Below are 13,515 nucleotides of genomic sequence, written 5' to 3' on the forward strand. Positions count from 1 at the left end.
AATCCAAATCTTTAAAAAAAAACCAAAATTATTTGTCCTCCTTTTACAATGACAGAACATCACTCTGCTCTATTCTATTTTAGTGTTAGTGAACTATAAAATAGAATAGTTACACTGGATAAAGAATGGAAAACAATATGTTAAAAGCACACCAGTTGTATATCTATTCTTCATCAGAGCCCTATGTATTTCTTCTGAAGTATATAAAACTCAGTATCAAAGTAATTATATAGCAAATTCATGACCTTCCTCCATGTATAAAAATCCCTGTGATTATTGAGAAATTCTAACAAATATGTTGTTTGCAACAAAACACTGAATAATTGCATGGGAAAATCTTGCCCAAAAGGAGTATGGCTTTGTTTTCTCAAATTCCTTGCAGCTCGAGTAGCAGGTTTGTTTAACAAATTCTACTTTTAAAAGCCAATATTTCCAATCCTCTGAGAAATTTTGACAGCAAGCCAAAAATTATTGGACAGAAATGTTTTATGGAGGGACCTAAAGAGTAGCCAAAGTAGCAAAGCAAACATTATTCTGGCAACATCTGAGACTACCAGAGGAGCTTGAGGAAAAAAAATGGTACTCCTAGTGTTTGGCTTCTGCTTCCCACCATGTGGTTGAACATCATCCTTCTCTTTCAGAAGCTATCAGAGATGAGAATCTCTTCAGCCCCCCAGATGTGGGGGATGGAAAACTGAGCCTTTATTCTCAGGAGGTGGCACTAATCCTGCTGATCCCTTTCCAGCCTCCCTAACCAGACAATTAGCAAGCACCATGAGCGTGCCAACATCAACAGGACCATTCCTGGTCAGGTGTGATGATTTGTGCTCTACCAATGATGTCAGACTCCACATCTGTCAGACAGCTTCCAGATGTTAACAGGGTTTCTAGATCACAGGAGCAGAGTGGCCTTTCCTGGCAGTGAAGTTCCCCCAGCCAGATAACCACAGCATAAGACAGAAATATAAATCCAGTGAATTGTCCACACTACAAACATCATGAAAGAAAAGCAGATTTTAAGCTACTTATAAAAGGATAAAAAACTAAGGTAAAATAGATTTGTGAGAACTGATCTACTTGATTACATGGTTAGAAATGCTGTTCCTGTAAAGAAACTGGCTTACTTCTGCTTTTCTTGTCTTGAAGATTGGTTATCATTTTTATAGTATGCATTCTGTATTACATGTTACATACAACATACTTAGATGTGTTGTCAATATATTCCAGACCTGATTACCAGAAGATAGAAGATTTTTATTATTAAGCGTATGGAAATAACCTGCATTCCTCTGCCAATGAGAGGATGGCATGACAGTATCAGGAAATATAAATTAAAATTAGACGAGAACCGCATTAGGAAAAAAACTTATATCTGTATTAACCCTTCAAAAATCTCTCATGTGACATGTCTTAACAACTAAAAAAGTTAGAATCAATCAATCTTTCAAATGAACATAGGAATGTAAATAGCAATTTTCCTTGGCTGGAATGGAAACTCACCTCTTCATACACTTTCTTAGCATTGCTGTTATCTCCTATCAAGAGGTAACCAACACCAAGGTCATTCTTGAATGAAGTCTCACTGGGAAACAGCTGAACTAATTTCTGTAGAGTCACCAGGGAGCCCCTCATGCGACCTGATTTGATTGAACAAGACTTAATTACCAGTGCAGATATAAGAAACAGTAGTAAGATGTTTACACAGCATCTAAGGAAACACAAATCAGAGGCAAGTGATTCACTTTCACTGACAATCAAGAAGGAGAACCTGGAAAAACTTGAGCAGACAGGAGCACATTCAGCTGCCTGGGTGTCACTCAGAGTGTAGCAGGAATATCTCAGAGAATCACTGCAATCACACAGTGTTAGGGCAGCCTCTTGTGGAGGACCCTTCACAGTGCAGAAATAACATTATTTCAGCTTTGGTTGCTCTATCATGCACAGACAGCAAAGCACTGGACAAAATGAAGTAAACATATAGTAATAAACTTCACCTTAATTAAGTAAATTGATTTCTAGTGTTAAGTAATAGTTCTACTCCTGTTATGAAGTTTATCATGCTTTATGTGCTTAAAATTAAGTATGTTCCTTGGCTTCTTAAATGAGATCTTGATAAAGAAAAGCAAGAACAAAAAAAACTTGATATTAAAAATACAACCCATGGGAACAGAACTCTTGATTTTGCCTCATAGTCTAATAATCACCTCTCATACATCACAGAATTGAGATCTAAAAGTAGAATCTAAACTTAAATCTTGGGGCTGTTCTCCCCATGTTCAACTCCATTCTTCTCTATGTTTACTGAAAGTTTATTCTGAGTGTATTTACTCTGCTGATGCTAGTAATTTCCTCGTGATTTTCTTTAGCTTCAGCAGAAAAAGTTTCTTTTTTGTCTGTCAATAAAAAATTTTGACCACCTCTCATCATGGCTTCTCCGAGCATCTGCTGTAGTTTTCTACAGGCACTATTATCCTAAATCATAGACATTAGTTCCCTAAAAAAGAATTAAATAATGTAAAAATGGCTTTCATTTAAAATACTAGGAAGACAAGTCCAACTAAAAATTCAATGGAATTGTCACCTTAAAATCCTTAGTGATGTCTTGAAATCCTCACTCAGACAACTTCTGTAATTTTTATACCATCCTCAAAACTTACCAAGGAACTGCTGCCTGTCTGCTTCTCGCTTCAAGCTCAGTTTTATCAGGTCTGAAGGGACATTTGGCAGACTAACCACCTCATCATAGGTGTTGATAGCTTGTTGCAGCATCTCATTGCTCCTCATTTTCTCAGCTAAGTCATCTTCAGACTAGAAACAATAACAAAACCATTATAACCCATTAGTCTTAAAACCAACTATTTTCTTACCAGGAAATTATGCAATTGTTAGAATATGGATTCTGCTTTATGGGAAAGCACACTAGAACTACCATTAAATCTTGTTACCTATAAATTATTTGAGAGGAGAAGTATGAGAAAATTTGCACCTAAAACATAGATTAACACAGATTTTTGATTAATATTTGTAGAATTCATAATCCCTGCTTTCAAAACCAGATGAAGCAATCTGTTTTAATAACATAGAAGAAATGCAAAATTTTGCCCATGGAGTATTTGTATACTAAGCCTTACTCTGAAAGCAATACATGGGTCAAAACACACCAACAAACATTTTTATCTATTCTGACACATTTGTTTACACTCTTTATTGCAAAATGAATTAGGAATTGCCTTTTGCCTTCCATACATTGATAGAATATGTACCCTGCAACTCCTTCAAAACTTAAATTTGTGCATCAAATTCAGAAGCAGACCAAAGGAAATATGAACTCTCTACAGTGAAATTACAGCTTCAGTGAATCTAACAGAGGCTATGACTGATCTCACCTCTGGTAAGGCATGTTCATACTTTGCTTCCATAGCTGAAAAAGACTATGTCTCAAATGCAGAATTTTTAAAGCCTTACTTTTAATTGTTTATAGAAATGTATGTATTTTCACATGTTTAATGCATTTTTCTCAAATATTTCTAAATTTATTGGCTTATGTTTGTTCTTAAGACAAGAGTCATGGAGCATGTATTACAAGCATGATGGTGCAGAAGTTGTTGTTGGTCTATTTAAATTCACTGTTGCATCAAAGATGCACACATTAAATTAAATTGCTTCACCTCTGTTTTCTCTATATGTTATAACAAGCATCTGAAATCTTTTTGCACTTCTGTCCTTTAGTTTTTTCCTTGAGTTGTTTTAAAACTTAGTATTGGAAATACCAAAAAAATATAGGTATTCAGACAAACAGTTCATCAAGCAGCTTTCAGAGACAACTTCAGAAATCAGTTTAAAGCAATAACTTATTTTTTCTGATGTACATTCACTAGGAAATTTATTTATCCTTTTTTCAAAGGTATTGCAGGGCAAAGAATACTCCAGATATATAACAAAGAAGCAAGAATTGTCAGCACTGCATAACTCCACCAGTATAAATCATATAAGGAGATTAAAAACTTATCCATTGTTCTTTCCAGCTCTAAAGATGTTAAGAATTCTGTAGAGTATCATTTTATCTGGCTCACGTGTAATTCAGACAGCAAATAAACAATTGCTCATATTTCTGAAAAACACACCAACAGTGAAATATTTTGCAGGTTTTTTGGAAAACAGCTGCCTTTTAAAGCCATTAAAGGATCCAGAAGAAACCAATCCTTGTGTCTTATTAAGAATTGAATCTACAAAATAAGCATGTAATGCTGTTTTGTGCTTCAAAGAAAAGGAGAACTACACTTTTGTGGGGAATTCTTGATCTTCTTTAGCTTTAACCTTCAAGGCCTTTAACTTTATCATTTGCAGTTTTACTTTTAGTTAGTGGTGAGAAGTAGCAAATTTAAATGAATTTTGTTGGTATGAATCCCCATTTAAAAATAAATCTGTGTTACAATGCAAATTAAGATTAAGAATAATTCATCTGTCTGTAGCCCATGGTTTTCCTCTTCCTTCAAACAGCTTAAACTTACACATACTGGGTTCAATAAAATTGCCATTGATAATATTAATATGACTGTTCAGCAAAATGACTAGTATGAACCTTCAAAGGCTACAGAAAACGAATTTATTATTGTTTTTACACACTCCCAGGAAATGCACCTAATTATGTCTTCAGCTCTTGGTCTGTATTGACCTTTCATGGATTACTAAAGTAGCAGTAGGCAGCTACAAATTGCTGTAAATGGACAAATGAAGTTGGGTCACTGAGATGGGAATTCTGAATGAGAATAAATTTCACAACTGCCTGCAGTGATCTGCACTTCTCCCTAAAGCCATTGAGGAGGCGGGAAGCATATTCTATTAAATATAACAAGTAGATTTGTATAAATGGGTAAATATTAAAAGTGTAACTTAACAGAGGTAAGTTCATCATGTGTATGAACAAAGCTGTCTCCTACTGTAAAAAGGCAAAGTGTTCAACAAACTGTCACCACAGAGAGCACTGAAGCATTTGGTCTGCTCTCTATCAAGTGCCTGTGTGATAGATTTTTGGATAATCACAGCATTACTATTATTTTAGCATGACTATTATTAACTAAGTGGAGACTGGTTGTGACTCCAAGGTCCGCATCAATTGTCTAACAGCACCATTCCTTCCTGCAGTGAGGGCTTCACTTTTTTATCCTGATTAATATGACTTCAAGGAGTTTTTTATTACTCCTAGTGCAGCAGGATTATCGTACTACTATTCCCTTTTGAGACATCTCAACACAGCCTAAAAGTATTATAAATGCAGAGATTATTTTCTGATGCCTTCTGGGTTTTGGTTGGGTTTTTTTAGTATTGTTTTTGAAGGGAAACACCTGAAACATAACTCACTCTACAAGTAAAGCTAATTAAGCCTCACTGCCTGAGAATTTGTGCTCTTTATCCCTTAACTCTTTCTCTCTAAAAACTCCAAATCCTCTTCTCTATTCCCACTAGAGCAAAAAGCAGCATTTATCCCAGGCTGACAGACATGTTGATTTCCCAGCTACAGCAAATAGTATGTAACAGGTAGGCTCTGCCTGTTGTTCCTGCACTGGGCCATTAGTCGGTATTTATCTCTTGCCATTCACCTCACAGTTCTCCTGAGATCTACAGGATGTACCTTATTTTTTTTGTTATTTACAGTACTTCCCACTGAAGTTCCACAAAAGCTGCCAAAGCAATTGAGGAAGGACAGCTGACTGAAGAGATAGATATGACAGATCACGATTCTTTTTTTTACCTACAAAACCAGCATAAATTTATAAATTAATTCCACATAGTGTTTATAACTCTATTGGTAAAACAAAATGTTTAATTTAGCTTTTTTCAGCACCTATCACTTTTTTTTAAGTACCTGTGCTTTTCCGTATCTTGCTCGAGGACTTTGTGGATATTGATTCACTAATGCTTCAAAGGCCCTTAGAGCTTCTTCAACTTTCCCCTGAAAAGCAGAGATATTTATCAGCAATTCTATCTAATAAAAATGCTGAAGGATGCAGGACCTAATAACACAATAATTTTACAATTAAAGAACAAACACCAAACAATGCAGACTGAATCAATGGCTTTCATTCAGACTTTTGTTGGGATTGTCTTTTTAAGAGGAATTGACATTATTTATGAAACAATATAATCTAATTTTCATGGTGAAAAATAATAACTTGATTTTTCATACTTTACTCAGTTTTCCTTGTTTGCTGAACAAAATGCTGAGATTAAAATAACCTGTCTGCATAGAATAGTAAAGACCGTACTGCTAATAACTGTCGCAGACATCTTTTTATGAAAAATCCTTTCCTTAAGATTTTTTCCTCCTGAGAAGCTGAGAAGCCTCAGGAACAAATTGTAAACAATGATTATCTGCTGCTGTGCAATGCAACAGATAGATCTGTGATTGGTCTCATGTGCTTGTTTGTAATTTATGGCCGATCACAGCACAGCTGGCTCGGAGAGAGAGTCTGAGACAGCTAACTTTGTTATCATTCTTTCCTTTCTATTCTTAGCTTAGCTAGCCTTCTGAAGAGAACCTTTTCTTCTATTCTTTTAGTATAGCTTTAATATAATATATATCATAAAATAATAAATCAAGCCTCCTAAAATATAGAGTCAGATCTCTGTCTCTTCCCTCAACCGAAAACCCCTGTGAACACTGTCACAAATAACAAACTCCAGACCAGAAATAATAGAGAACAGGAAGAAAATTCTGGAGACAGGTGGAAATTTTCCCTCTGCATACTTCTCATGATGAACAGCATCACAACTACAGTTCTTCTAAGGGAAATACTGTAGACTCAACCACAATGTATGGCTGTTTCCTTCAAGTTTTTTGCATGACAAGGTCCCTCAGGACATGTCACACAAGTCCAAATGTAACTGTGGTACTCTCATGATGGATGTTGATCCCGTGATGGACACTGATGAGCAAGTTCAGATGGATGTTGAGAAGAACCAGCCCCACTGTCAAAAAGGTACCAGCACTGCTTGGCAACATTTGGCAATAGATCTTGCTGCCACTTCCACCTCTTTACAGCTTTATAAATATGAGTTATATGTGTATGAATTATACACAACTTGCCTTGCTATCTTCGAATATTATACATGTCTGATTTGCTCCTAAATTTATCCTGATTCCTACATGACATGTACGAACTATCTGTAACATATCAAGAAATACAGCAGGGAAAGGGAGTCAACAAGCTGACTCTACAGATTTATCAAATGTGTCTATTATGCCTATTTCTGATTAACCAATTGCTTAAGTAACAAGAAGCATGAAAATTTGTTTTGTTTTTGTATTCTAACATGTAAAGAAGGTTTCTAGTGAGGAACAGCAGCAGTGGCAGCCAGAAGTTAGTGCTCCCTATGCAAGAGCCCTCCAGTCTAACAGAACTCTGGGGCTGCATAGGTGGCAAGATAAAGTCAAAACTGCACAGTTTTGAAAATCAAACATATCCTGCACCTGCAATGATCAAATTGGGTTTTATTTTACGGTACAGAAAATATTATATCCCACTGCTCATCCACCTCAAATCTAGGGTACAGCAAAGACCTGCAGTTGTTCTTTATGTTCTAGGACTGTCTGTGAGACATATCAGAGTTTTAACAAGAAATACATTCAAAAGACTTGAAGTTCCTCATTTTTAACAGCCACAATCTTGCTTTAGTACATAATTTCCTATCTGGAAAAGGGACATCTCTGCAAAGGTATTATTTTCTGAAAAATTAAAATGAAAGTACGAAATTGGAAGCTATAAGGGGGAGATGACTGAGAGCTTGGTGAGCTTTTTATTTCTTTTTCATGGTCAAATTATTAAATTCAGAACTACCCAAACTGAATGATTGATGTGAAGGTCTTGCTGCCCCTGGTGAGAAGCAGGAACATCTGTTTCATCCTCTAAGCAGCTGTACAGCAGCCTAGGCACTCCCAGGACTCAGAATCTCAATAGAAACAACACCTACTCCAGTGATTTGCACCTAATGCTCATGAGGCAGCAGAACACTCACTGAGAGATCCCTGCTAACACACACAGAGTTATCTGGTAGCGTTTGACTTCAGTAGTCAGCTGGACAAGAGTGATAGGACAGAACTGACCCTGTTTGATGTTTCATTTAAGCAGAAATTAGGCTACATGATTAGGCTACACATCTTCAAGGTTAACAAACACACATGAACGGACATTCACGTACAACTTTAAAAAATTTAAGACAAACTATCCAGCGGAAATTAAACTTGAAGCACAAATATGTACTGACTATTTCAAAAAGTTAATTTCGCAAAAAGTAATCTAAAATTCATTCTCTCTTTTTACAAATATTTAATTTATTGATTTTTATCCACTGTGTACAGTACTGAGAGAAACATTCAAAACTTACTTTTTTACGTAGTTTTTCTGCAGCATCTAGTTCAGCTTTTATGGTCTTATCAAACTTGTTTAAGAGCTTTGGCTTCTTCTTCTTTTTAGCTAGAAGATTGAACAAACAGACAGTTCGTTACTTCTTTCTTATTTCAATTGCCTGGAGTAACACTTAGCCAGGACTGTGCTGGCAAAGTGCATCATTTTCAAGTAAGGCAGTTTCAAATTACTCTGAAAAGGAACTGATTTCTTACTTATTACAGTCACAAACTCCTATCTGAAAAAGTAAACTTCAGTCATTCAAATTGAGTAACTTGGCAGTTAAGTTTAGAATAAAGCATTTTTCATCACATTACAGTCAAGGATCTTTTTTTCCCAAATGGTTCAACTGACGGGGAAGAGCAAAGGGAACTGTTATTTTCCTACACTTATATGGTATCATGAAATAAAAGATCATCAGAGCACACTAGTAATTTCTAAAAGTTGTGACTATATGCTTTGCCTAGAGCAATCGCTGAGGCTGCATCTGGAGCGCTGTGTGCAGTTCTGGGCTCCTCAGGACAAGAGAGACATGGAACTCCTGGAGTGGGTCCAGTGGAGGGCAATAAAGATGGATGATTAAGGGACTGGAGTGTCTCTTTTACGAGGAAAGGCTGAGGGAGTTGGGCCTGCTCAGCATTGAGAAGAAATGACTGAGAGGGGACCTCATCAATGTGTATAAATATCTTAAATGTAGATGACAAGAGGAGGGAGTCAGTGCTGCCAAACAACAGGACAAGAGGCAACAGGCAGAAACTAATGCATGGATGTTCCACCTGAACAAAAGGAAGAACTTCTTTACTGTGCAGATCACCAAGGTTATTAATCTGTCGCTGATGCCAGTCTTTTTCTGTCGTATTTATTATCCTCCATTTCATAGGAAAGCAATGTCTTCACTGCCTTTTCATGCATTTAATGATAATAATGGTTAAGGGGCACAGCACTGGCTCTCTTCCAGGAAAAATCCAGTAAAATTCACATGAACAGCTCTTATTACAAGTGCGAGGAGCCCTCTACTCCAAACCCTCAGCCCACAGTGACTGACAGGTGAGAAGTTTCTCACATAATATCATTGGGCCTGAAAAGAACACCCTTAACATGCAAAAGGTTTGTTGAGTTTCGCTTTTTTTTTTTTTTTTTTTTCTTTTCAAAAAATATGCCAGCTCAGTTTTACAAGAAACCATTGCTGTTTCTAAGGCCTGGCATGCTTAACAGCAGGAGCGGAAGAACCAGAAACATCAACCCAAGGAACCAATGAAAGCAAGTGACCTTGAGGACTTTTTAGGTTCATTTTGCTCTTAGCTGCCATGTGAAACTGTCCTTTGCTGTTAGCAAGAAAACTGAGGCTTGTCAGTTCCTCTGGGTGCAGTATCTGGGGAGCTTCCAATGTGATATTGCCACCAAACATTTGGTTTAGTTTCTGTTCTCTAAGTAACATAAACAGCAACTAAAACGTGAGTTCTCAGTTCTTGCATCATGAATGAAAATCTTTATTTAAGGTCGGCCAGCTACACAGGAACTGCATTTCAGTGAGGCAGAACAGCTATTTGTCAGCTTTTTAGCTCTGAGCATTCGTGGAAAGAGTCATTTGGTCTTCCTCAAACTCAGTAAGCATGGCAACAGTGAGGTTCCTTTGAGGCAAAGGAAAGAAGCTTTCCCACCCACCAGGAAACTCCCACTGCCTCTGGGACACTCTCTACAGTTCATTTAAGTTTACAAGGATGTGAGAAAGAGCTCAGAAAAAAAAAAAAAGTAAATTAAAATCTTACAAGTCTGTGGCACAAAGATACAATATCTTCCTTTTCATATCCAACTTGGGTAATATGGTAGAAGAACCTATTTACCATCCTCCATTACAAAAAAAAGTACTATCTTCCTATTTTCAGTACAATTATATATCAGCCCTAGACCAGCAGGAGATCAATATAAAACGCTGGAAAGGAGTTGTTAACATAAATATTATTCATCTGCTAGGCACCAATATAACACAGTAAACATTATATAACGAGCAATCATTTTCATCCCCCATTCTATTCTATGTTAAAGGATTCACCAGGGAGCTTTCAGTGTAACCATCAAGCATTCCTCTATATTAACCAGATAGCCTGCTATCTCCCTGCAGGGGTATTTTAATAAATTATCCATTACCTCCTTCTAGTGCAATAATCCTTTAGCAGATGTGACCCAATATATTAAATTCAATGATACAAAGAAGTTAACTTATCTGTTTTCAGAGAAAAATATATGTAATTTTTCTTCAATGACAAATTTCATCATGACACTGAAGTTGTGCATGATCACACAACTGCTTGGTCGGTTTGTGGTCCAAATTAGGTTGAGCATTAAAATGGTAATAATCCTTTTACCTAATGGTAATAATCCTGGACTTTCAAGAATACTACTGAGGATTTTCAATAATAGCCTTGGAGAATAGGCATTATGTCTAGGACTGCTGTCATAGGATTCCTGAAGACTTCCTCAGAGAAAACAGTTTCCACTGAAAAAGCAGCAAGCTGGGAAGAAGTCTCACAAGAAACTCTATGCTAGTTCTTTTGCTGGAGACAAAACAAACAATTACCAGTGATGACAAGCAATCTCACATCTCATTTATCAAGGTACAGAATTAAAAAAAAAAAAGAAGTAGCAATGTATTACAATGTATTACATTACAGTAAACTTAATAGCCTGTCATATAATCCAATGAAACTTGACAAAATATTTCATATAACTGTTTTGGTAAATGAAAACTAAAATACCAGGCATATTTTGGTTTTATGTTGAAAAGCACCTTGTCATCACCAAAAGCAGTGACAGTCTTAATTCTACAAGGGACAGAGAAATTACTTTTGAATAATAATGAACACACTGCTAGATACTCTTCAGACCACAAGAGAATCACACCAAAATTAAGGAAAAGTAAACAAATTAATAAACAGAATTGAATCACTCTTGAAGACTGGTTTAAAAATATTTTGCCTTTAACTGAGTGGGGAGGGGAGCAACAATAAGTAAGAACAGTGAGAAAGGCCAAAAGGCAGTAATAAAAAGTTTGCCACGGGAAGATAGGTACACACTACCCTGTAAAGCATAGCTACAGAGATGAAAAGAATAAATTATTTTCTGTATCGTCATAGTTAGGATAAGGAAGAGAAGGCTTAAAAAAGGCTATAACAGAAAATTTGGCTTGAACATCTGGAATTACTATCTCTGAGCAAGCACAGTAGAACCAGTTGCTGAGGGAAATTGTGGAATTCTAATTACCGAAAATTCTGTTTATTTGAACTAACAAGATGTGTAAGCATCTGCCAAGAACAATGCACAGAGTTGATAAGGCCTTCAGTCAACTAAAGAGACAAAGTAAGCTTTAGGGTCCCACTTAGTCATATGTTCTACAACTTCTGTAATGTATTATTATAAGACAATGTGCTTTGGTGCCAACACTGTAACTACACAAGGAACTTTCACTCCCTCATTTGACAACCAAAGAAATCCTCACAGGAGCTCACTGTGCCAGTCGTCTCAGTAGCTGAGATTCCTCCTAGCCCAATGCCAGAAATAGAATATTGAAGCTCCAAAAATTTTCCCAATGCAAAATTTCACTGCAGTGCTATAATTCCAGAAAAGCCATAAGTGATTAAAAACTTGTCTTGTGATAGAAAGCAATCTCAATTCCCACTGCTCTTATTAGCTTTTTCTGTAAAAAATAAAATACTAATAACATTCAAAAAATAAAGTTCTGTAAATCTTCATTTGAAGCAGATCTATTCACCTTAAGAAAGCATCCAAACAGCACCAGAAAAGCAATTTTGCAAACTGTTGATTTAATCACAAAATTACATTTCTTGATACTTGATAGCTTTTAATGTGAAAAGCTGCCTAAAGATATAATAATAAAGGAATTAAAACTTTCTATAATTTCTAGACTAATGTGCTCACATGATCAAATGTCTGCAAATTCTTGTGTAACTGAGCAGAACCCAAGGTTGGAAATTGGTATTAAACACCAACTAGATAATTATGTTAAGGCAGTTACATGGAAACAAGGAAAACAAAAAGAGATAACTAGTACATGTCAAAAAAATTGATTACATATGACCCTAAGTCCAAAGCAATAGAGAAAAACCTCAGAAATGTCAAAAATAACTAATAATGCCACTTCTATAATGGAGCAAATGAATCCTCTCTAGCTTCCAGAGAAGTGGGAATGGTTGTGTGTGTGAAATCTCTCCATTTCATCTTTTCATCTGAAATATAGCACCATTATCCAGGCTAAGGAAAACCTCATTCTCCTAAAAGAGAAAACACTGATGACCTGCCTGATAAGATATCAGTCTGGTATGTCAAACCAGTTAACATTAGCCAGAATTGGACAAAAATATTGAATGCTATCATGATTATCTTTGACAACTAACACACTTATTTTACCCTAGAGAGATGCCACACACTGGGCATTTTAACAGATAGCAAATTTAAGTGGATGAAGGTATTTTCTACACTGTAAAGGCTTCAAATTGTTGTTTCCTGAGAAGATAATTTAAAAGATAGGGCATCTTTACCACAACACATAGCATGAATTGTTTTGTCCTTGCTGTCATACTCTGAGCCTCTGATCAAAGGATGCATGTACAGTTTTCTTCCAGAGCAAAGTGAGTAGGAGATAGCATCATGCTGCTATTAACACTTCCAGAACAAATAGTGTTTGTATCTAAAAAACAGTATGCACTTCCATACACTTAATACAAATCATCTCTCACTCCTGTGCTTTGTAAAATATTTGGAGCAGATATTCTACAATTCTATGATTTTATTCTGTTCCAACAGACATGCCAGGAAGGACACCTCAAACAGCTGGCTAGGTGATATGCAACCATGACCAGGAGGAAATAACAACTAGGACCACCTCAGGCAGTTTTCCACTTGCTGCCCTTTTCTCCTCCTCCCTCTTGCTCTAATGATTCCCTTCTTAAGCCTTCTGCTCCCTTTCTTATACTCAGAGCCTAAGAATATTGGTGTGGCTGTGGGGCAGGCTTACCTCCAGTGCTGGAGCTGACATTTTGAACCTGGTCTGTTCACTGAGAACAATGAGTGACAGCCCGGCTGGCCTGACTTG

The 13,515-nt window shown here is 36.5% G+C and overlaps 1 protein-coding gene across 6 annotated transcripts in view; it reads right to left on the minus strand.

The window, feature by feature from the left end:
- ASPH (aspartate beta-hydroxylase) overlaps window positions 1–13,515 on the minus strand; it is a 110,814-nt gene that overhangs the window by 28,633 nt on the left and 68,666 nt on the right. For all 6 annotated transcript variants that reach the window (XM_058019436.1, XM_058019445.1, XM_058019421.1 and 3 more), the window contains 4 exons: window positions 8,386–8,474; window positions 5,867–5,953; window positions 2,658–2,808; window positions 1,501–1,637 (listed from right to left, as the gene is read on the minus strand). In XM_058019436.1, the coding sequence (XP_057875419.1) occupies window positions 1,501–1,637; window positions 2,658–2,808; window positions 5,867–5,953; window positions 8,386–8,474 (464 nt within the window). The remainder of the gene's footprint in view (window positions 1–1,500; window positions 1,638–2,657; window positions 2,809–5,866; window positions 5,954–8,385; window positions 8,475–13,515) is intronic.

The sequence above is a fragment of the Melospiza georgiana genome, chromosome 1, assembly GCF_028018845.1.
Source record: "Melospiza georgiana isolate bMelGeo1 chromosome 1, bMelGeo1.pri, whole genome shotgun sequence".
NCBI lineage: Eukaryota > Metazoa > Chordata > Aves > Passeriformes > Passerellidae > Melospiza > Melospiza georgiana.